A 25,429-nucleotide genomic window follows, 5' to 3' on the forward strand; every position below is an offset into this window, starting at 1 on the left:
GTAAAATTCAGATAGAATGCACCATTCTTTGTGTAACTTTCTTGCCAGAAGCAGATTTATCATTTCGTTATGGGCGGTTAAATGTTAATAGATAACTCTTTTATGTTATCACAGTATTCTATTTCAAGCATTTTATCAAATAAAGTTAAATGTTTCAATTTTAAATTGGAGCGTTGTTTAACTTTTGTCCAATTTATTTCTGATAATGTATCACGGTACGTCGGAAAAAAGTCGCGTGCACTTAGCGTGATAAATATGAATTTAGTGAAATTGTAGCTCAATAGTTAAACACGTGAGGACTTTTAAATGAGCAAAATAGATATATAAATGATATAACAAACATGTATTAGGTATTAATATTCCGTATTCGAGAACAGATATAAACAACTTTGAAAAAGATTGATAAGTTATTAATTTGTGCAATACAAGAAGCAAAAATTTATTACCATGGTTTGATAAAGTATGTTTGTAATCGGGTCTGTCTGTGAACAGTGGTCGTCGTTATCGCAAGACAACAACCTTTTCAAATCCATATATCAATAGCACTTTGACAAATTAACATAAATAACACATACCGGTATTTGAGATGAATCGTGAATTGACCGATGATAGGGAATAAAAGAAGTTTGAAAATATGCGTTTGAAATTGTTATAATACAATACACCTTAAGTTGAAATCTGGAGTTGTGTATGTAAAAAATATTTGTACGACCCGGAACATTGTTTTCTGTTAACCGTTCCTTATTATTTTTGCAAGGTCGTTCAAACGTTTTCGTGTATATTTGTCATATATCGTTATCATTCTTGATTCTTTGTCATTTAATTAAACTAATTAAAATCTAACGTGCATTAAAATTCGTACATTAAACAAGTAACATATTAGCTATTTCAAATAGTTGTAATATGATAGTAATTATTTGTTATAAAACTTACGTTCGTTACAGGTGTGTGCATAGTTCTTTTGTTTTAAGAAATCATCAAATTAAACTACGGTGAAAGATTCTTTAACTCATTTTTTATGATTTTATTTCATAAATATGATGCTAAAAAGATGATTCATCAATATTGTAAGATCCTAAAAGCATTACTTGTAAAGATATTACCGAATTTACTTTTCATGTAAATACAGAGAGGTTATTAGAAATTTATTTTCAATAAAGTCTAAGCCGATTTTTTCAAAAAGAAATGAATGCATACATTTTAATGATTACTTATAACGCGTGTAAACATTTGCAGTACATATTTAACTTATTCTTGGATGCTTGGAAATTGTTTTAGAAGAATAATTATATACATATATAGAATTTCACTTAAGTGTTGTTACATCCTTAATTACAACATACAGGTTCTTTAATACTATGATAGACATTTGTAAGACTAGAGCAGTCGCATCAGATGTTTTAAGAAACATAACAGCTACCTGTGATAATTAAGTAGTTTCTTGGAAGATATGTGATAAAGTGGATTCAGTATTTAACTCTTGCATCTATTTTTAAAGAACATTGAGCGTTACTTTTTTATCTCTCGAAATTTAAGATCCTGTCGTTTGTATTTTTAGATCAATATAAATGTAGAATAATACAACAGCACATTATTAATGTTAAATTTGTTCCATTTATGCATTAGTATTGTAAATTCAAACATTTATTTATTATCTAAAATAGTTGAAACATTTGTTTTGCGTTTCATTCTCTTTCATGTATGTTTACATTTAGGAAAATAGGCATTATAGCGAAACTTCTTTCTTTTTATACATTTTTTCTTTTATTTTTTTATATATTCTTAAAAAATAAGAATAATAACAATCTCTTTTAAAAAAGTTGATAAACCTTAATTTAGCAATTTTAAGAACTTTTGCTAGAAATATCCGGACTACCGCGGTATCTTTCTTTATTTTTTAACAGTGCTTGTTATTTAAATACAGGTAACTGCGAGCCAAGTGGCGTCGACTCGTAAAATCTTGGAAAGCTCTGTCAAAATATGAACATATCAGAATAAAAGTAAAAATCATCTGCTTCGAAATAAAAAAGCAAAACGTTTCATTTATTATAATACTAATGGATTTAGATAGATTGAATAAACACTCCGTGATGAAAGGATTTTTGATATTTCTTTATGCGGTATTGGCTATAAATTCTGTGGACAGTCAAGATAGTAAACAGTAAGTTAAGTTTTTTTCTATTTTGTTTCCTGTGCATTTTTACGATACTGTATTTATAAATGATTTAACATTTTATATCGTCCACAGTCTAGTGCATTTTATGGAAGTCAGTTTTCCATCGTAGCGATTCAAATGGAAATGACCAAATTTTGTTTTTATTACTTAGTAAATAAATTATTCATTACAATGTTATTAATATTCAGTAAAATATATAAGACAATCATTGTAAAAGTTCTGTCTTACTACTTGTTTCAATGCGAAAGAGAAATATCAAGATTCTATGAGCATAAGAGATGAAACATTTATGGCATAAAACTTGCAATTAAAATCGTACAATTTTCATTATATTTTTGATTGTTTTTAAAATATCTTAAAGAAAGTATAATAATAACCGATTTGCACTTCTTGTAGAAATTTCATGTTTTTTTCCCCTTTCGTGCATGACTTGTCTATGATGCTCATTTTTATCATATAAAAATAAATAATACAGCAACACCGAATCCTAAACTTCAGAAAATCCGCGAATGATATAATGTGTGTCTTATTAACATATAACTTCAACCAATATTGATGAGATGTTAAATGATTCCCATTCTACGTTCGTATTTTGTTCAAAGCATTAAAAACTTCCAACCTTAGTAGTAAACTGTAAAACAGGTTTGTTTTCCTTATCAAAGGATCAGCGTTTGGTAATTTAAAGCCAATTAGAAACAGATCTATCGCTGAGAATGAAACAAAACACTTGCCCAGTTTGCTTATGATTGTTTTATTGGAGAGGATGTTGAATTTTAAGTTATAAGTAACTAGGAGATTTTGACAAGTTACTGCCAGAACTGCTGTAGATATATGCTATTCTGTAAGTTAACTCATCACAGGACGTGATTAAAATGTTATTGCATGTTGTTTAAATAGAAGCATACTGATATATATGTTACTTTAAATTTGTTGTAGCATTTTATGGAATTGTCGACGTTTCAATATAAATATGGACAAATATTTATTTCAGCGCCACTCTAATGAAATGACAAAATGTTACGAACAATTTATAACGACATAAGAACAACATATCAAATTGAATTTTGTTTGTATTTTGAAGTTATCTATAAACCTTTAACCCTTATTCTGCTGGAACCGGTGTCGCGTAATAATCACACTGGCGTAACAATCTCCATGGTTTATACATGTTATTCAAAACTTGCTTGTGGCTTTGTTTAACAACTGGAAGCGCTTTGAAAATTGGTATAAATCTTCAGCAAAGAACTATTATATCGGCGTATTTGTTTGAATATTGCGACAATACATATTTTATACCAAATATATCGATGAAATTGAGCAAAATCGAAAAAATTTGCAATTTTTGTAGCCCGTTTTGAAAAGACCTTCAACATTAAAAAGGCATTAAAATTCATGACTATAAAGGCTTTTAAAACATGTCGGGGGTGCCTCTATTAAGATTTGTTTTGTGGTTGTTTTTATCATGGACAATGTTCAACGAGGAAACATGAGACATTATTTTTATTAATTTGTTACAACTGTGATTTTCGTTTTATGTTCCTCTTTCTTCATGTCGCCCCCTAAGCTGCGACAGCATGAAATAAAGAAATGACAGAGATAAGCCATCATACAAACCTAATTTTTATTTAGTTGTTAAATAACACTGCTGCCTGATAAGAAATTAAAAAAAACTTATTTGAACTTGAAAGTATAACTTACAAAACTATGGTGTCTGAATTCTGCCATTTTATTATGTTGCGGTTGCTTTATTAATGGACAATGTTCAATCGAAAACAGTGAAATATTATTTTTATTAATATATTTTACTGTGTTTTTCGTTTTGTATTTCTCATTCATCATGTCTCCCACCTCAACCGCGACAAAATGAAATATCCTTGGCAGAAATCAGCCACCATACAGAACCAAATTTTAGATTTAGTGGTTTAAATAAAACACTTATGCCGGATAAAAAGCATATCACAAGTCTTTTGCCATATCAATGGGCAATTGTGTTACAGGGTGATAAATATGTGCAGCCTAAGCGGGACTTGAACCTGGTCCCCTCAGAAGACCGTACCGCAGTTCTACCCACTAAGCTATCATGAGGTTTCAGAACAATGTGAATTTCATTCTGAGATATATGCAGTCACAGCCCAGTGTTGGGCGCAAAAGGTTCAAAATGTATAATTTGACCGCAACTTGAACCCGCGAATCTCAGAATACCATACCACAGGCCTACCGACTGAACTATCCATTCGTTTACACATCTACTCCACTAAGTGTGAAAGTTCTGAATCATGACATTTCTTCACCACAATATTTAAATTTGTCCTCGAATTTCTCAGGGTTACAGAGAAATTTGAATTTAACTCTGAGCTATATACAGTTCACGGCCCCGTGTTGGGCACAACATGTGAAACAAATGTGTAGATTTACCGGAACTCGAACCTGGGACCCTCAGAATAACATACCGCAACTATACCGACTGAGTTATCCAGCTGTTTACTACACATCTTCTCCCATAAACAGTGAACAGTTCTGAACCATGACAAACTCCATCTTATTAAATTCAAATATTTTTTTATTCAAAACTTTTAAGAATAGTTCTGTTATCATTATCATTGATAAATGCAATTTAAGTAAAATGGAAATCTTATCCAAGTGAGTTGATCTGTTGTTGAGTTGTAACATCCAAGGATCATGAGACTACTAAGATTCCACCTCCACCTTAATACATTTCAACAATCTAACAGATGGACCAAAGTCCCATATGTTCAGGACTGCTAGAACTAGGGTTACCTCTGGAACTAGACAAACTAGGAAACTACTGTATATCAATTTTCTATCATGCTATCTCATTCTTACATTTTATCTAGATCTTTTACTTTTAGAATAATGATGTAAGTGATAAATATTCTATCATAATATAGAAAAATATTTTGCCAGAAAGTTGTAACTGTTATAAATAAAATATATTAAAATGATATAATTTAAAATGATAAATTTGAATAAATAGAATTTATTCATTCATTCATCTTTGTGTTTTTTTTATTATTTAAATTCCCATGAATGCTTCATTTTATAAGCGGACTCATTTCGCCACGGCGAAGCATAATGTCTCTGACAGATGAATCCTTGTATTCAGGATTTGTACTCAACTATTTTCTTATTAACAAACAAACCTAGATATTTCACGATCAATAGAATTTAAGCTTATACATTTTAATCTGAACATAAGAATGATTGACGGCTATTTCAATCATGCTCACTATGAATAGATATTAAAATTAGATATTTTCTTTTTTTTTATAATCATTGAAATTATTTTTATAAGTCATTAAAAAAATTCTAATCAATCACAGGATTGTATGAAATATCTAAACAGAGGGTAGTAATTCTCATAATTATTTCATGCTTGAACTGGTACCTAAAAAAAACAACTTAAAAGTCCATATATTTTAAATTAATAATTGCAGCATTTACATACTCACGGGGGAGAATCACGCCGTTCGTTACCCAAACAAACAAGATGGCGGATGCAGCAAAAAAGTAGGTTTTTCCCTTTTTTCTCTGAAATTCGTGATGTTCTGATGTTAAAGTACGCTTCGAATCTGGTGACGCGCATTTCAGATGAAGTACGGGACGAAACATCATGAAATAATATCCTGTGTGCCAGGTAAATTGTGAACAAGGTTGTTTTATGTACCTTTACATTAGAACATCACGAATTTCAGAGAAGAAAGGGAAAAACCTACTTTTTGGCTGCATCCGCATTCTTGTTTGTTTGGGTAACGAATGGTGTGATTCTCCCCCTTGATACTATATTGCCACAAGAATACAGTGTATTGTATACTTGTTTTGCTCATCATCATTATCATCAATGTAATCATCATCACCATCACATCATATGATTCTGCTCATGTTTAACATTATCAACTTAATCATCATCATCATCATCATCATCATCATCATAATCAACATACTTCTGCTAATCATCACAATCATTATAATCATAATTTACCGAAATGACATAACCATATATGAAAAAGACATCACCAAAACCATTGCAATAGCTGTCAAAATTATAGCACCATCTTTAAAAACGACATCACCGTTTATCCAAATCACAGCACAATTCTTTAAAAGGACATGTCCACTTGAGAAGTATATATAGAAGGCAGCTATGGTGTTCCAAAGTCTTTCACACAGTTCATTTTTATGTCATAACTCACTTTCATAAACTCAAAGAACTGAATTTCAAATTACCAAAAAGCCACGGAGTGAGGTACTTATTAGTATTTATCTTTTCCAGATTAGAATCTTAAGGATCAAAAAGTCGCATTTTACTGACTTTTGTTTGATCTTGCACACATGTTTTTAAATGAATTTAGATAATAAAAACCAGAAACTTTCGGTAAAGCATATAATTATACGTTGATGTATTTATCAACGCGTGTGGATTGAAACGTGATAAATAAAGACTTTTTGTTATCTTATAACCCCCTTCTACAAATTGCTGTAAAATCAGATATTTTTGCGAGGCCAAATTTTCGCGAAATCAACAATTTGGATTAATTGGCGAGGATAATTTTTAGCGAATTTCTACTTTTTGTTCTCTTAAATTTACATGATACTCAAAGTCTTATCGGACATTTATTTCCGTTGGAGTCTTCAATTAGCAAAGCTTATGAAATAATTCTTTGAGAAAAAATCTGGTTAAAAGTGAAAAGCAGATATTGGGCCTTTTTAACATAATTATGATAACTTCCAAATTTTTCTTCCTGCCACATATTGAATAAACAAGGAACACTTTATCTCATCTGACCACAAAGTGTTCAAGGTGAGCTTTTGTGATCACAATTTGTTCGGCGTCCATCGTCCGTCAGTCCGCCAGTGCGTTCGAAGTAAACTTTTTACGAACGACTTCTTCTGAAAAATCACTGCGTCAAATCTGATGAAATGTTTCTGGATTGTTCCTAGCATTTTGCAAATGATTTTGCTCCCTTGAACACCTAGGTCAGAAGGGCTAAAAAAGATATTTAAAATGAAATCTTAATCTTCATTGAAAGTGCAATGCCTAGAACTTAGATATTTTGTGTGTAGCATCGTCTAATAAAACTCTACAAAAATCGTCCATATTATAGCCCTGGGGTCAAAGTTGGCCTCGCCCTAGGGGGTCATTGATTTTTCTATAGTTATAAATGTAAAAACTTACAACTATGACAAAGGCTAAAGGTAAGATATTTGGTATGAAACATTGTAAAGTAGACCTCTACCAAGATTGTTCAAATTATAGCCCTTGAGTCAAAATTTGCCCCGCCCCGAGGGTTTTTTATTCATATTTATACATATAAAAAACTTTTTAAAAAGTTTGGTCTGAAGGAACAAGACTTAGAGCATTGAAATTTGTTATATAATATAATTTAAATGTCCTCTACCAAATTTATTCAAATTTTTCCCTTAGTGTCAAACTTGGCCCAACCCCGTGTGTGGCAAGATTTTCCTAATATGTATATAGTAAAAACCTTCTTCTCTGAATTGACAAAGGCTAGAGATTAATTATTTGCCATGAAACATTGTGTAGTGGACTTTTACCAAGTTTGATCAAATTATGGTTCTGGGTTAAAAATTGGCCCTGCCGCGGGGGCATTTATTTTTTTAGGTCACACAGTCCAAATACAGAAAAACATTGTTGCTTACAGTAGGGATCAAGGACAGCCCGCACATCTATGCTGTCTTAACACTGTTGGCTATCTTCAATTTTTCATCTTGATATCTCCAAAACTCATAATGGACAGTTCAAAGAACTGAAAAACTGAAAGTTGGAGAAGTCAATTAAAAAGAAAACCTTAGGTCAAATAGTTCACATTCTCAATTACACTAATTTCCTGTAGTTATAGTAAAGTAAGTTGATCTTCCTTCTGTCAGTATGTATTCCATTGCTAATGGCGGGCATGAAAAAGGGAATTTAAGATGTAGTTCTGAAAATTGTGACCTGTTAGCTACAAATATGGAAAAAAATCATGATGTGATTTGATAAAAATAGAAATTTACTAAAATCAAAAAGGTTAAGATTTGCATTTTCATTTGGTTTGGTTCGATTTGGTTTTATGGCACACTCACACAATTCAGGTCATTTTGCGCCGAATAGGAAAGATGATTTTGACTAACCCCGGGTGTTACGAACTTAATGTAACACCAGAGTTCAAAACAACCTCACCTGCTGTAGCTAAGAGATGCATTGACTCCAGTAATTCAATCCGATTTAGTCGCCTCTCACGCTTACGCAGGGTTAACGGTGGCTGCAACCTTAAATGCAAACCCTCAGTCACGGGCATATTTTAAAAGTCATCTTGTACCGTTTAAATAACGAACGTTTTAGAACAGAAAAGAAGCAGTAAGATATTATATTCAATAATATCGACCATTAGAAATTTTAGAACTTTTCTTGGTTCATATTCAACATGCATGACATGTCCAAACATCATTCTTTTATATCATGTTTAACTTTTTTAAAACTAACAAAAAGTTTTTGTATATTGTACAATTTACTAAAAAATGTAAATGTTTTAAGATTTGTACAAATATTACATTACCTGCTTGTAAATGTTTGTTATCGTCATCGTACATTTCCACATAAAATATACTAATTAGTCAACTAATAGAAAATCATTGCAGTCAAGTTATTCATTCTGATACATCCCGAATGAACAAGAATGTCAAAAATTTATCAAAAACATTATGTCTTAGATTTACTCAATGGGAAGATGCTGGAAAAGACAAAGAGGTTGAAGACAAATTTTAATGAATGGCTTATTAGTCAATGTTTTGCTCTTTCTCCAATTTCAGATTGTACCATTTAAAACCGCTTTTCGCTTTCATCGAAATTAGATTTTACGTCTCAAATCATCTATATCCCCTCACAACATGCTTTTACTGACAGAAATTTTATCTTCAGATACATTTAAAACTATTTTGTATTATTATGCATTTTATCAAGTAAACTGCAACAAATTTGATGCAAGTATTCTGTTGCACCGGTCCGGGCGTTCTATGAGGTTTCCATTTTCTATTTAAATGCGTGTCCCAGTTGTTTCTTCTGTTACTTTTATTGTTTTAATGTTATAACATGCTTTTGCAATTCAGTAGTACGAATGTTTATGCTACTGTTCGGGTATTACTTCCCGATAACTCATTGCAATCCGATAGGTCATTCAATACCAAAACAAACCATCTATCAAACGAAAAAGTACAACGGTTTTTACACGTTGCTTTTGATCTGCATATGTTGAATTCTCACGTTAATTTATTAATTTCTAGTGATTAAAACTTATTTTAATTAAAAAAAGTTATATATTTATTTTCAGAAGAATATGTTCAATCGAATGCACGAAATGTTTGAATGGTAACTTAAAAAGGTAATAATAATTGTTTTAATTTGGTTATGTGAGATCATTTATAAAGCTCTAATTTCCTGGAAAATACTTATTCATCAATCTCTTATGTTGTTCAAAAAGATGTCCCATTCTTTTGATAACGTATACATTTCAAAAATTATCTTGTTAATTTTCACAAAGCCGTTCTTTTCATAACATTACATTTTCTCAGAGTAAGCACATTTCGTTGTTCGAAACAATTGTTCGGGGTTCGTAATGCCTTTTTCTGGATTCCGCCGAACGTTCTGTTGATATGCCAAGTATTTTACAGAAAATTTGTTTTTATCTCCTTTTCGTGTTGCATCATACCAAATTATTTTTATACATAATTATACATAGTATAAGTAGTAACTATTGTTTTCTAAAATTAAACTTAATCGTTTAGAGCACAATATTTCAATCTTTTATTATACCAGTATGTGTTTTTTTCTATGAATTCTTAACGGTTCATGATAATACCTAACGACATTTTGTTTGCACATCAGTAATAATTGTTTTATACTTACAGTGAAGAAAAGAAAATGGTGAGCGAAGAACAGGAAATAGGCCCAAATTGTACAAAAGGTATTATTATTGTAACAAATGGATTAAAAATATTTTAACATGATTGTTGTCTTTTTCAAAGACAGATTTCTTAAAATCAAATTGCTTTGTTCATCATGCAAAATAAAAAGAAAACATTTCAAAATATTTTTTCCTAATAGTATCATGCCACATGTGCGTTCAAATTATTTTCTGCAACTGCACAAGTTGTGCAAAATATGGAAGTCAAAAATGCAATATCCAATTGTGTGATACTTTTGTAAAAAAGATGCTTGTTGTTTGAAACAAATGTCTCCCGGATCTGGGTTCAGTAAAGGGAGCAGGACTTTTTACTTACAAAAAAAAAAACGGATGATTACAAGACTTAAGAAACATTAACAACAAACGCTTTCTTATACTGTCTGATTTTTTTCCCTAATGAATCCGTGAAGAAATCACAAAGATATTTCCAGACACAACCATCAATCTTTTATTTTGACATCTATTTAAAGTTTTCATCATTCTACCTCTGAGCGATAATTTCAAAATGCATTCATAAAAGACAGAATTGATGATCTAACACGACAATCAATGCACTATCATATCATGACTTTTGACATTTAATTTGACTTTTGGGCTGCTAAACTGCATGTCCTCTTCATACGCCGACTATCTATGGAAATAGTTATTAATCCATCCACGAATAACATAGCTATGCCTGGAACACGACCATCTATCTATTCATAATGAAGAGTGTAACATTGATCTATTTGCTGGAGACCAAAAACAATTAAGCACGACACGTTGTCTTAACATTTAAATTAATCAATGACTGACAAGATTATTGACTAGACATCAAACCATTTTTAACATTTAAGTAAAGTATACGAACTTAAGTTTTACCGTGGGGTTTTTCGTTTAAAATCCTTATTTATGAACAATATTTGATGAGATTTATAACAATACTGTTAAATTGGTTAATGAAACTGTAGAATGTTTGATTTTTAGGCCGACGGCAAAATATTGTTACAAATTTATTTAATGTTAGTTTAATGTTGAGCTTTTAGCTTTAAAATGTTATTATTATGTGACTTATTTCATTTTATTGTAGGTTATTTTCTCTTTTTTATTATAGAATGCTTTTACTATGATAAAATAAACGTAATAAACGTTATTTAAAGAAGATTTGTTGAAATAAATGGAAAAATTATATGAGATTTATGCACAATTGAATGTTTTTATATTTTATCGCTTATCTTGCAGTTGAGAAGAGTGGAAAAATACAGGAAATGCAAAACACCATACAGGTACCGTAATTTTAATTTTGTGTTGACGCTTTACTCCCTTAAGTCCCCACTATTAATTTTAGCGTCAGCTTATATATATATTTCTTTGATTTTATCCTGAAAATCTACAATTTTATATGACATAACCTTATATAAAAGTTGCTTTACTTTCCACAGCCCTATCTATTATCATTGAACCCAGTTGACTTAAACCTAATTTTATACCTTTAGTTATATTTCTTAGAACCTCGTTACCAGACTGGAAATAACGACAAGAGAAAATGAAGAGTTGAAACGTAGATGCAACAAGGTCATACGTAAGCAATATTTATTAATAAACCCATTTAGCTCCCAAGAAATGCTTTAACTTTATTCTTCAAAATGTTTCAAGTTTTGATGTACTTGTGATAGTTTCCACTTAGTGGCCTTATAGCTGAATCATTGTTTGCTTCTGATGCGTGTTAGAAATATGTTTAGTTAAAGTGGCTTAGTATTATGTATTAAAGTCAAGATAGTGTGGCGGCGCGGCCGAGTGGTTAACGCGTCGGGCTAGTAATCTAAGGATTGCTGACTTCGTGGGTTCAAACCATGTCAGGGACAAGCCGTTGTTTCCTTGAGCAAGAAACTTAACATTTATTGCTTAGAACAGGTTGGTTCCAGGAATGGATTCGAGAGTGTTTCAATAAGCTTATAGCTCCCAACACAATCGAACTAAAATAAATTTGAATGATACCACTTTGTTTACACCTTTCTACCTTTGATGACAAATTAATTCATTTCCAGTGGTACTTACACCAGGTAATAAGCATCCAACGTCCGTTATCTAAATCACTACAAAACACAATGTCTTCAAATCTGATGATTAACGTGGTTGTAAGAAAAAACGTTTGAAACTTCGCAAGTGTGGTATGAAAATTCATGAACATATTTACTGTTGAGCTAAATTATTGTTGTGGTTTGTTTTCGTTTTTGTTTTACTTATATAAACATAATTATCAAGTACATTGCTCTCAATTATACAAACATAAATGTAATACACATACTATGGTTTTCTTTACGTGCTTGTTATCATTCTCCTCTGCTAAAAATTATAACATAACAAGCATACCGGTTTGATTAAAATATTATTAAAATCATGTTAGGTAAAATCTAAGGTATAAATCCTCCGTGACTGAGTGATTAATATCGCTAACTTCTCGAGGCTCTTGTCTCTTGCCAATTTAGGTTCGAATCCCGCTAGGGACTTTTGATTCTGTCACTTGAGGAAGCTATCTAGCCATTTAGGTACCAGCTCATGCCTGAAATTATGCACGATGGGACACCTTCAATCTTCCTAGACAACTAAAGCCAGAAAGCCGACATATGACTTTTAAAAAGTGTCACTGTCACTTAAAATCCAACCGTAATATACAAATCTTTATATGTTATGCTATCAATATGATAATTGTTTTACAGATAACAACTGCTCTGAAGACGAATTCAAATGTGAATCGTCAGACTATTGTATACCACTCAACTATAAGTGTAATGGAAAAGCAGATTGTGCCGACGGATCCGACGAAAGCGTCAAAAACTGCAATATATGTATGAATTAACAATTTGTTATTTTAGATAAATGTTGCAATGTTCTTTTTTACGTTCTTTGTAACCAAAATTTTATCATAAACGTTCATCTTTTTTTCATTTTGCTAAAGAATATTGTTATACAAATCAGAAATCAGAAGTTGTTGTGTTTTTTAATAAGATTTGGAACGATGGTGATTATTTTGTATATTTTAAAGAACATTGAAATATTTGTATACCTGGTCATGTATACGTAAATAGTGTATTGTTAAATTTGAAAGGTGACCTGGTATGTAAAATGTTTATAAGTACAAATAATTTGTTGGGCACATTTTTACATATCATACCTAAAAGACAACACTCATAATTCAATGTTTAAATCGTCACGTGAAATTAAAATATTACTTAGGAACTTACATTACACACAAAGAAATAGCGATGTTTTGTTACAAAGTTAAACTAAAAATATTTGTTTTCGTCTGGTTTTACGGCGTACCAACTCAATTTAGGTCATTTGGCGTTGAAACAGGAATCTTGGGTGTTACAAACTTAAATCATTTTTTTTTTCAAACAGTTCTGCTCAATTGAACCTGTGGGTCAGGAGAGCTAAAAATAGATTTTTGAAATAAAATATTTAAAAACCGTCTTCTCTGAAAGTGCAAGGCGTAGCTCTTAGGTATTTTGTGTGTAAAATCATCTAATAAAACTCTACAAAAATTGTTCAAAGTAAAGCCCTGGGGTAAAAATTGGCCCCGCCCTGGAGGCCTATAATTTTCATTATATACATTATAGTAAAACCTTAAAAATCTTCTCCTCTGAAAGAACAAGTCCTAAAGCTTAGATATTTTGTATGTAGCATCATCTTATGAAACCCTAAAATAATGTTCAAATTAGAGCCCTCCGGTCAAAATTGGCATTGCCCCAGGGTTCAATTATTTTCTTAACATGCATAAAGTAAAGTAAGGCCAGTTTGTTTTTTTAGACACACAGCCCTTGAAATTTGGACTATGGGTGTAATTTCCGATGCCAAATTGAATTTTGATATCAGCAGACCTGCTTTTGACATTAATGATATCGTTTGACCTAGTTTCTTGTTTTATGCTCGACTATGCGCAGAATATAGAGAGCCGTCCTACTCGCCCAATCGTCGGCGTCCGCGCACCAATCCATGTGTTCCAATTTTTGAAGTGTTGGTGCATTACAATATTTTTAACTAAAACTTTTTCATTTCTTTAAGTATCAAATTCAAACTTCAAATATATGTTTGTTTTTTATAATCAACCACATCTTATGTGACAAGGTTCATAACTGTAACACCTATTTTTTCAGATTTATCTAACCTTGAACTTAGAATTTTCCTTACAAATATCATTTTTATACTGTAACTGCTTTATTTCTGAAGGGATAAACTTCATATTTCACATATATGTTCCTTATCGTTAGCCATATCTTATGTAACAAGGTTCATAACTCTAGCACCAGTATTTTAAGATTTTTCTCCCTTTGGACTTTTCCTTAAAAATCATTATTTTTTACTATTACGTCTTTATAAATTAAGGGATCAACTTCATACTTCAAATATTCAAATGACAAAGTTCATAACTCTAACACCAATATTGCAAGAATTTCCCTTCGAACTAAGATTGTTTTACTTGAAAAATATCTTTTATACCTTCTTTAGTTTTAAAGGTATCTTCTTCAAACTTCTTATCATCCACTACATTTTATGTTCATAACTCTTGTAGCAATATTTATAGATTTATCTCCTCTTTAACTTAAAATATTCTTTAAAAAGAATTAATCAAGATTAATTAAAATTAATTATAAAGAATCTTTAACTTCTTTATTTTTTAAGGTATCTACTTCAAGCTTCAAAAATATATTGCTTATCATTACCCACATGTTGTGTGACAAACTCTAGCGTGACTACTTCCAGAATTATTCCCACCTGAACTTGGAATATATGTTAACAAATTGTTTTTTTACTATTACTTTTTGTTATATGGATAAGAGTTATAAAACGTAAGGTTCTGTATTCGCAGAAATATCTCCATTTCATATTTGAACTTAGAATTCATTTGTTAATTGATATTTTTAGTATTATCTTTGTTATTATAAATGGTATCTACTCTAGATTTTAGATAATTTATTGCTTTTTCTCATTACTCGCATCATGTATGACAACGTTCATAACTCTAGCATCTTTTTTCAAGAGCTATTTCCTCTCTGAACTGATAATTTTACTTTAAAAACTTCAATCGTTTTTTTGCTCTTATCATTTTTGTCTTTGAAAGGATTGACTTCAGATTTCAAATTGCTGTCTTTTCCATATAAGCACAGACATTTCTTTATGTTGTGTAAAAATATAGAACTTTTGAGTGCTTTCTTGATACTGATACAGAAAGATTTTTTTTAAACCATTGAGTTTTCTTTCATAGTTTTGTCAAGTATTTAATTATTTGAGCTTCCCTGTCTCCTGTGACAGCTCTTGTTTAATTTACAGACTTGAAATTTGGACAAGTTTGTAATCTCTGATGCTGAACTGAATTGTGATATCAACTGGCCTACTTTATATATTTCTGATATCTCTTGACCTACTTTTTGTTTTATGACATATAGCCTTCAAATGTAGATTATAAGTGTAATTTATGTTGCCAAATTGAACTTGATAACAAATGTCCTACTTTTGAAATCATTGATATTATTTGACTTATTTTTTGACAAACAGACTTGAAATTTGGACCAGGGGGGGTGTAATTTTGATGGGGAATTGAATTTCGATATCAGCTGACCTTCTTGTGATAGCTTTGAAATGGCTTGACCGACTTTCTTGTTTTTCTGTACATGCAGACTTGAAATTTGGATCAAGAGTGTAATTTTTGTTGCCAAATCGAATACTGAATAATGAAATTGAACCTTCATGATCAGATGAGCGATATAAGGCCATCATGACGATCTAGTTTATCAAATCATCATCAAGTTTAACATTAAATTGATACAATGCTCAACTTTTTATTGTTATTTAGGTGAACATTTTTTTTTCATTAAGTTTGTAAGATCTAATTATATATTTAATGTAAATTGTTAAATATTTTATGAGTTGTAATTATTGACTTGCAGCAACTGAATCTAAATATGCGACCAGTGCAGACCAAGATCACTGTTCCCTATTCAGTCAGTTCTTATTTTGAAATTTCCCATATAAATTATGAATGGTTTTTGTCCAGATGCAAACATGCACAAGTCCATTTTATATATAGGGTGGTAAAGGTAAAAAACCTGCAGGGGAATTGAGTTTGAACAATGTTAAATTACAACAAATAAAAGTTTTAAGTTTGCATTGTTAGCTCATGTGACTACGAAGTGGTCAAGGTAAGGTAAAGTGATGGGGCTATGTCCGGTGTCCGTCGTTGTGTGTCGTGCGTCGTTCGTCGTCAACAATTTTATTGTTAACAGTCTAGCAGTCACAGTTTTGATTGGATCATCATCAAACTTTGTCAGAATGTTTGTCTCAATAAAATACAGATCGAGTTTGAAGATGGGTTATCTAGGGTCAAAAACTAGGTCACAGGAGCTAAAAATAGAAAAAGCTTGTTAACACTCTAGTGGCTGCAGTTTCGATCAAAATGTCCTGGAAATTTGTCAAGAAGATTGTTTTGATGATTTCTAGGTCTGGTTTGAAGATGGGTCATCTCCGGTCAAAAACTAGGTCACAGGAGCTAAAAATAAAAAAGCGTGTTAACACTCTAGTGGCTGCAGTTTTGATAAAAATATTCTGGAAATTTGTCAGGAAAGGTTGTTTTGATGATTTCTAGGTCAAGTTCGAAGATTGGTCATCTCCGGTCAAAAACTAGGTAACAGGAGCTAAATATGGAAAAATCTTGTTAACAGTCTAGTGGCTGCAGTTTTGATCCAGCAATTCTGGAAATTCGTCAAAAAGGTTGTTTTGATGATTTCTACGTCAAGTTCGAAGATGATCATCTCCGGTCAAAAACAAGGTCGCAGGAGCTAAAAATACAAAAAGCTTGTTAACACTATATAGTGGCTGCAGTTTTGATCCCAAATTTTTGGAAATTTGTCAGAAAGGTTGTTTTGATGCTTTCTAGGTCAAGTTCGAAGATAGGTCATCTCCGGTCAAAAGTTAGGTCACAGGAGCTAAAAATAGAAAAAGCTTGTTATCACTCTAGTGGCTGCAGTTTTGATTCAAATATTCTGTCAATTTGTCAAGAAGGTTGTTTTGATGATTTCTAGGTCAAGTTCGGAGATGAGTCATCTCCGGTGAAAAACTAGGTCACAGAAGCTAAAATAGATAAAGCTTGTTAACACTCTAGTGGCTGCAGTTTTGATCCAAATTTCCTTGAAATCAGTTAGAAAGGTTGTTTTGATGACTTTTAGGTCAAGTTTGAATATGGATCGTCTCCGGTCAAAAACTTAGTCACACTGCACAAATATGGAAAAACCTTTTTAACACATTTTTGTCTCAATTGTCATCAAACTTGGCCAGGATGCTTGACTAAGACATTGTTTGGATGCGGTTGATGGGTCAGGGGAGCGATCTAGGGGCATCATGGCCGTCTTGTTTGTTAAACGATAGGGTTTGAAGATTTGAATTTCGAGGAAAAATATGAGTGCTTTTCGAAAAGAAATCGTCCTCTTTTAGCCATATTACAAATGTTAAAAAAAGCATCTTCAATATTGGTAGTAATTAAGAATGTGGACAAGGGGAGCGATCACCAATTTGCCTCTTGCCAAGCCATTCTAACCATGTGTGCCCAAATGACAGTTGTTAGTTTTAGAAAGCTGACTCAAGATTGGTTCCATTAAGCCGAAAGTCTTATAAATGATGGAATTTTCAATCCTTCACATTGATGATATTCTGCCTTAAATATTTACTACTTGTGTTTTATATAATTATGTTCAATTTTTTTTAGTGCGGTTGAGCAATTCTATCCACAACAACTATGGAATTCTTGAGATCTACTTAGAACGAGCATGGATGGCAGTGTGCGATGACAGTTTTACCAATATTGATGCTATTGTGGCATGCCGCCAGCTGAACTTTAACGATGGCAGGCTCCAAAAAGGTAATTTTAAAGTGTATTTACATATATGACATTGTATAATATAACACAAACAATAGAAACTGAGTTCTTGTATTAAAAGAAGGGGAAGACTTGCTGAATTTGCTAGACCTAAAAGGCTAAATCAAAATTCGTACAAGTCAAAAGAACGCCTTGTTTTGTTTATTGTTTTATAGAACATCTTCTAATAACGGCTGCAACGTATGAGTGCTCACATACATGTATCTAGGTCACTTAGAATAGTTCAAACCTGTGTCAGGAAATTAATTCTTTAACTGGGTGATCAAGAGAACTGTGGTGTTTATAGGGGATGATAATGAGTTTTAGAATTTGACGATTTTTCCAATGTACGAGGGTTGTTCGGGAAGTTCTGAGATTTGTAGTCTGGTTGGCGAAAATATAAATATATACGCAATTAATTCAATATATACTGTACAGTATCTGAAAATATCATCATCATACACACAGAAACTAAAACATAATAAAAATAGTAAATAACCATATAACAAACACCCGGAGCACGCCGACGTCATTTGCAACGTTATGCGACGTTAAAGTCCATCGATCGTCGCACCTTTTCAACGTAGTCACCTGCAATTTCGATGCATTTCCTGTGTCGGCTGATTCACTTATTGTATGTTTCCACGTACCAGCTATCGGTAAAGGACGAGACTATAGCTTGCGTATGCTTAACAAGATCGTCAGCTGAGTCAAAGCGATTTCCACGCAGCTGTGATTTGAGCTCCGGGAACACACGGAAGTCCATCGGAGTGAGGTCCGGGCTGTATGGAGCGTTTCTTCCTTCTTTAAAACGAGCATGCCATCTATACACTGTAGCCGGACTGCATTTCTTGTATTTTCCTGTAGAATTTATCATTTTCATTGTTTCTGTGGAAGACTTTTCCAGCGCAACACAAAATTTCACGATGCTTCGCAATTCAACGTCACCTATCGACGTCATGTTGTTTACTCAGTGGCTCTGGGCAACAACTTTAAAACAATGTTGATCCGTTGAGAATTTAAATAACGTTATGATATTTTCAGGAAATGACGTCATGACGTTCCGCTGCTGACCAGCGTTTTTGCGCATTTTTTACGTTATCAAAATTACGAAATATTATTAGTGTAGCGCGTTATATCTTTCTTTAGAGTCGGACTGCTCCGGTGCGGCGTTATAGTGTTGCTATGGTTACTGCTATTTCCGGCTATTGTTGTCTGATTCTATTCAATTGTTAGGAATAGTTCCGTGATATGCTAATCTTAGTATGTGCAAAATATTACGTCTTAGAAACAAAAAATATAGGAGATTTGACAAAATTCCCAGAACATCCCGAACAACCCTCGTACAAGCGCATTTGTATTATGATATACATGTAATATATGGACATATTGTTTATTAATAACAGATTACAGCATTTTGCATCTAAAATTGAAACATAATGTGTCAGCTGTCTCAATAATAGAATATTCATTCACGGAGTTGTAATTCACATTAATGAAAACTGGCAATTTCCACCCTTATTTGTCCAGTAATCAGAATACTGGATGTCAGATCTTTTGTATAATGAAATATCGTTACCTTTTTAGGTTCAGCTCTCGGAATTAATGAAGCACCACTTAAAGCAGTGAAGTTCCAGTGTATCGGTACTGAATCTAGCATTAATAAATGCAATATGGCTGTGAGCAGCATCTGCCTCTCAAACAATTATGTCACCTTATTCTGCAGTAGGACAGTCATCATAGAAAAAGGTAAAAATTCTTATCATAAGCTTAGTCTTTTCGTTTCACAATAAAACCACCCCTATTAAAGCTCAATAGGAAGAGCAGCCTATAAATAATCAAGGGGTTTCAAATGAAGCAAAATTTCTTCGTGACAATTGATCAGGGACATAATATATATTACATATATATATACATGCATTGTTGAATAGTGCAACATTATGAAGAAATCCGGAAAACCAGACATACTGTATGCTTTTTACTGTGTTGATGTAACACAAACCAAAAATCTAATCTAATAAACTAATAAAGCCTGATTTCACAAAAAGACGATTTAGTATGTAGTCTAAAATAGCAGGAACACCTACATTTGTAATTTCACAAGGAGACGTATATTGTATGTAGTCTAAAATAGCATGAACACCTTATTTCACAAGGAAACATTTTTTGTATGTTGTCTAATTTCTAAAATAGTAGGAATAAAACTGGCATTTTGTTTTGATTATATTTTTTTATATTTATTCTATTAACATAACATAATGTAACTAATCCCTACGTATCTTTGCTAGACTTTCCGGAAATCCGAATAAAAGATGGTCAAAGTTCGGGTCTTTTAGAAGCTAATCAATACGGATTCTGGGGACCGATATGCGACGCTGGCTGGACCAATATGGAAGCTCATGCTGCGTGCCGACAACTCGGAAAAGCAGGTGGTTACGCTTATTACGCGATCACAGATTCTGACTATCCTATGGTGGTTGGAAGATTCAACTGTTCAGATGATGTAGATGCTCTTAATGAATGCGATTTCAAAGGATTTGGGGAATACCTTGGCTGTCATTACCCGATAACTAGAGGTTCCAGACGGGCAGCAGGCGTATTTTGCTATGATCACCAAGGTATGTAAATTTGCTTTTATGATCAGGAACTTGGATGGGGGAAACCTGAAGATCACTGATGTGGTATTATTTGATTCCCATATCGAATGGCTGAACAAATCATTAAAGAATTTTTAATTCTTCCATGTAAGAGAGCTATCTAGCCAGTATTCAGAAGGTCAATGGCTCATTACGGTGCATTTGAATAAGTTACAGAGAGGCATTTGAGAACTTATATCACTGGTAATGTCGAAATGTTACCATACGATCATAGTTGTGTCATTGTGTCTTTACCTGTAAACAAGAACATTGTTTTTATTAAATTTCTACCTTTCAAATGGCTGCTGTTCCCGATGTAGGACTGTCATGTCTATTCCTTAACTTAAATTTGGTACTTATTCAATAATATTCTTACGCTCAATTATGCCACTAATCATAAAAGTTGTTATTGTATTTTTTATAAAAAATTAGGGGCCAATGTTAATAGTTGTAAGTTATTCTGGGTAACTTTGTTCTTGAATCATTAAGGAAGTTACAAATTCAACATTTGACCTATTTATGTTGTTTAATGTCGTCATATCGAACAAAATAACAAGATCATTTTGTTCCTTCTTTCAGATGACTTACAATTTCGACTCTCCGATCGCTGGTATGGTAGAGTACAGGTTAAACACAATGGTGAATGGGGTCGCGTCTGCAACACTAACTGGGGCAACAAAGAAGCCAGTACCCTATGTAAACAGCTCGACTATATTGACGGACGGGCAGAAAACATTCCAAGCAAAAGTCATGAAATGATACGCATGGATAATGTAAATTGCAGCGGGACGGAGAGCTCTATATTAGAATGCAATCATCGCTCTAGCTGGACAGATTCTTTAGGACCATGTAACGATGCAAGAGCCATTTGCAATACAACAAGTATGTACATCATGTCAGAATGACTTTGATTGATTTGTTGTCTGTTTTTTATATTCTTTCTGTATCATGAATTCGTTAAATATCGTAGATTAAACGCTGCAAAGAAGATTTAAAACTGCCTAGAGCTTGTGCTTTTGATGAGCATTTTTGATGTTGATTCTTTAGTGTCATGTCATATAACAGTTATCTGTCTTTTTTGTTCGATCCTTTGTTCTGTAGGGGGGCTTCTTTTCAAACAAATTAAAAGCTACTAGACATGTATAAACAATATTGAAAAAAAATGCTTTCCACTTAGGTCTAAAAGCCTAGAAATATAAAAATTGATAGCAAATTGGGCATGGAAAAATATGAAAATTGGGAAATTTTACAGAAAAATATATGTTATCCAGAATTTCATTTAAAGTCGTTATTAAATGAATTTCTTAGATCCATTTGAGTAAAACCTTATAAACTTTCTTTTCATTTTATAAATAATAATTCGCATTTTTAAAAAAATAAGAGTGAGCAATTAATCTGAAAATTTGAACGTAAGTATTAACTATGAACCTTCAACAAATAGGATAAAAGACTGGAAGAAATATAAGTCCAGTCATGTCAAGAAAGACCTCAGTGGAGTCTTTTAAATAAAGTTTATTGTAACAAGGTTATCTTGCAATAGCTTTCACTGTTGTCCAACTTGATTAAAATAAAAAAGCAATAAGTTCACGTTATTATCATTAAAATGGTGTTGTGTGATTTTGTTTAGCTCACCTGTCACGAAGGTGAGCTTTTCTGATCACAATTGTCCGGCGTCCGCCCGTTTGTCGTCCGTCAGTAAGGTTTTACTTTAAACGACATCTCCTCATAAACACCAGGCCAATTTCATCAGGAAGAAAGAAAAATCAAAATCTTAAAAAGTTTTCTTTAAAAACAAAAACAAAAGAGCTGCAGCTTAGATATTTGTCATGAAACATCTTCTATTTAACATCTTTGTCTACCAAATTTGTTCAAATAAAAGCCTTGGGATCAAAATTGGCCACGCCCCGGGGATCATTGATTTGCCTTATATTTATATAGTACAATCTTTAAGAATCTTCTTTTAAGAAATCTAAATAGTTACGAGCTTAGATATGAAGCACAAAACATCTTTTAGTGAGTTTCTACCAAGTTTGTTCAAATCAAAGCCATGGGGTCAAAATTTCCCCGGCCCCGATATCATTGATTTTCCTAATCTGTATATAGTAAAAACTTAACAAAATCTTCTTAAAAAACCCCAATGTCGTAGAGCTTAGATATTAAACATGAAACATTTTCAAATGAGTGTCTACCACGTTTGTTCGAATAAGAGCCCTGGGGTAAAAATTTGTCACGCTCCAGGGGGTCGTTAATTTTCCTTATATGTACAATGTATATAAAAAACAAACAAAAAATCTTCTTTAAAAAAAACCCAAAAAGCTAGAGCTTAGATTTTAAACATGAGGCATTTTCTAGTGGATGTCTACCACATTTGTTCCAATTAATGTCCTGGGGTCAAAATTGGTCCTGTCCCAGGCGGTCATTGATTTTCCTTATATGTATATAGTAAAAACTTAAAAGTCTTCTTTAAAAAAAACCAAAGAGCTAGAGCTTAGATATTTAGCATGAAAAATCTTTTAATGGGTGTCTACCAAGTTTGTTCAAATAAAGTCCATGGGGTCAAAATTGGTCTCGTTCAAGGGGATTATTGATTTTCCTTATATGTATATTGTAAATCTTTTTATTATTTACATATCTTTTGGAACTGTTGTTTTCCCTCATCAATAGCAACCAGCAATGGTTTTACACATGCACTATATCAGATACAAATATGAACTTTATTATATCAGTTTAAGATTTATATATTATATCTGCTTTTGTTAATAGCTTACAATATTTCTTATTCCTTGTCATGAGGAGTTTCTATATTCAGGTGAGCAATTTCAGGGTCATAATGGCTTTCTTGGTTTTTTACTTGTTTGTGTCACGTTACGTACCGCATGAAATATTGGAGAATCCACGTGAAATTTCCTTCCAAAATGAATTCATCACCCTAGGCTACACAGAAAAACAAACTTTATTCGGCTGCTACAAACTTTGCGAGTTTTCATAATCGTTTTTTCCATTTGATGCAGCCGATATCAAAGTTCTTAAAATATCTGAATAACTGCACAAGAAAAATCTTTAAAAATCTTTTTTGCACGTAGCATGTTCTATCTGACCTTTCACAACTTTTTTCCAATTATGATCCTCGGGTCAAAACTGTTCTGCTTTCTGTTTAATGATATACAGCCCTGTGGCACAGTTTCAGATGACATAATATATGGCACTGAAGTTAAGGATTATTTGACATTCATTTTTACCAAATACTTTAAATTATTGTAATTCGAGCTATATATGTGTATATTTGGAGCATATACACAATATCAGATGCTAAATTAAATTTCATATATACTGACTTGTATCTGCAGTTGAGCAATCTAGGGCCACCCGCCCTGGGTGTCAATTGATTTATATACACTTATATACGAGTTTTCCTGTCCGGTCCGTATTTTTAACCAGTCGAAGGAAATTGGAACTACTTGGCAGAAATGTAAACCATAATGAGACAATGTGCAGAGTACAGGTTTGACCTTCCTGAGGTCAAGGTCACACTTTTCTTTAAGGTCATTTTCTATCAATTTTGAAATTTTGTGTCCGTCTTGTTTCCTTTAAGCCGAGCTTTGTTTCTTTTAAGCCAATGGCAGGCAATTAAATCTATTTGGCAGATCTATATAAAATATTATTTATATTACTGGGATAATATTCAGAAAGCAGTTTTGAACTACCTTCGGTCAAGGTCACACTCACTCATATAAAATCCGTATTTATTTCATGCTTTCCAGTGTTTTACGGTAATATATCAGATAATTATATTCTGATTAACTACTAGTGGAATTTATAAGATATCATTTTCACTGTAGCCGGACTTTATCTGAATGCGGATAAAAAGAATATCATAACTAAATGGAATAACAGGCAAAACTAAATGCAGTCATACGTAATTTTTGCTTCTTTAGGAAAAGGAAGTCGATGCCATCATAAATCATGTTAAAAATGTAACAAAATTAGAGAAATTTAACAGAACTATATTTCAAAATTGATGATGTGACGTCATGATATGATGACGTCACAAAGGATTATGCGTGACGTTACGCGGCAAAATCAATAAAAAATACTTAAAATCACTAAATAAAGCATGAAATAAAAAGAACATTTATTTGTTTTCGTGAACACTAGCTATTATATTTTCACTCATGGCTACGCCACTAGTGAAAATATTGCATCTGGTGTTCACTCAGTGAAATATATTTCAATCTTACATGCAAAAACAAATACGTTTCCTCCTAAAAAATAACTATGTACGTTACCACTTTTTGTCCAAAACTCAATTATTTTATGATGTTTCTTATCAAACTTTATATGTATTGTTAATATTTTTGTTTGTTAAGATTATTATTATTCAGAAGCTTTTAGGATTATATGATTTATTTATTTTGAAATAAGACAATCTTATTAATTTAAACTGATGTTACGAAATTTCTAAATTATGTTCAAAGGAAGAAATGCCAATATAATAAGTTTCAGAAAGTTTAGTCCATTACTACCACTGCATTTTTGAAGGGCTGAATTTAAAAAGCTTAAGATAAAGGGAAGTAATCACACATTTTAAATATGCCCAAAATTATTATATTTTTGTTAAAGCTTAGATATTTTGCATGAAGCATGCCTTGTTGACATCTACAGCATTTATATTAATCCTTATGTCAATATTGGCCCTGCTCCAGGGAACATAGATATAGAAAAATTATTTCATGTATGTATTGTTATTTAA

General features: G+C 32.2%; 1 protein-coding gene across 2 annotated transcripts in view; it reads left to right on the forward strand.

Annotated features, from left to right (window-relative positions):
* Window positions 1-1,911: 1,911 nt before the first annotated feature.
* LOC132744908 (uncharacterized) overlaps window positions 1,912-25,429 on the forward strand; it is a 55,920-nt gene continuing 32,402 nt past the window's right edge. For both annotated transcript variants that reach the window (XM_060733700.1, XM_060733699.1), the window contains exons 1-10: window positions 1,912-2,161; window positions 9,523-9,573; window positions 10,100-10,155; window positions 11,377-11,420; window positions 11,644-11,716; window positions 12,855-12,983; window positions 17,894-18,046; window positions 19,631-19,792; window positions 20,332-20,661; window positions 21,259-21,561. In XM_060733700.1, the coding sequence (XP_060589683.1) occupies window positions 2,058-2,161; window positions 9,523-9,573; window positions 10,100-10,155; window positions 11,377-11,420; window positions 11,644-11,716; window positions 12,855-12,983; window positions 17,894-18,046; window positions 19,631-19,792; window positions 20,332-20,661; window positions 21,259-21,561 (1,405 nt within the window). In that variant the 5' untranslated portion in view covers window positions 1,912-2,057. The remainder of the gene's footprint in view (window positions 2,162-9,522; window positions 9,574-10,099; window positions 10,156-11,376; window positions 11,421-11,643; window positions 11,717-12,854; window positions 12,984-17,893; window positions 18,047-19,630; window positions 19,793-20,331; window positions 20,662-21,258; window positions 21,562-25,429) is intronic.

This window comes from Ruditapes philippinarum, unplaced genomic scaffold (assembly GCF_026571515.1).
Source record: "Ruditapes philippinarum isolate M1 unplaced genomic scaffold, ASM2657151v2 ctg4479_1_1_1_1, whole genome shotgun sequence".
Lineage (NCBI taxonomy): Eukaryota > Metazoa > Mollusca > Bivalvia > Venerida > Veneridae > Ruditapes > Ruditapes philippinarum.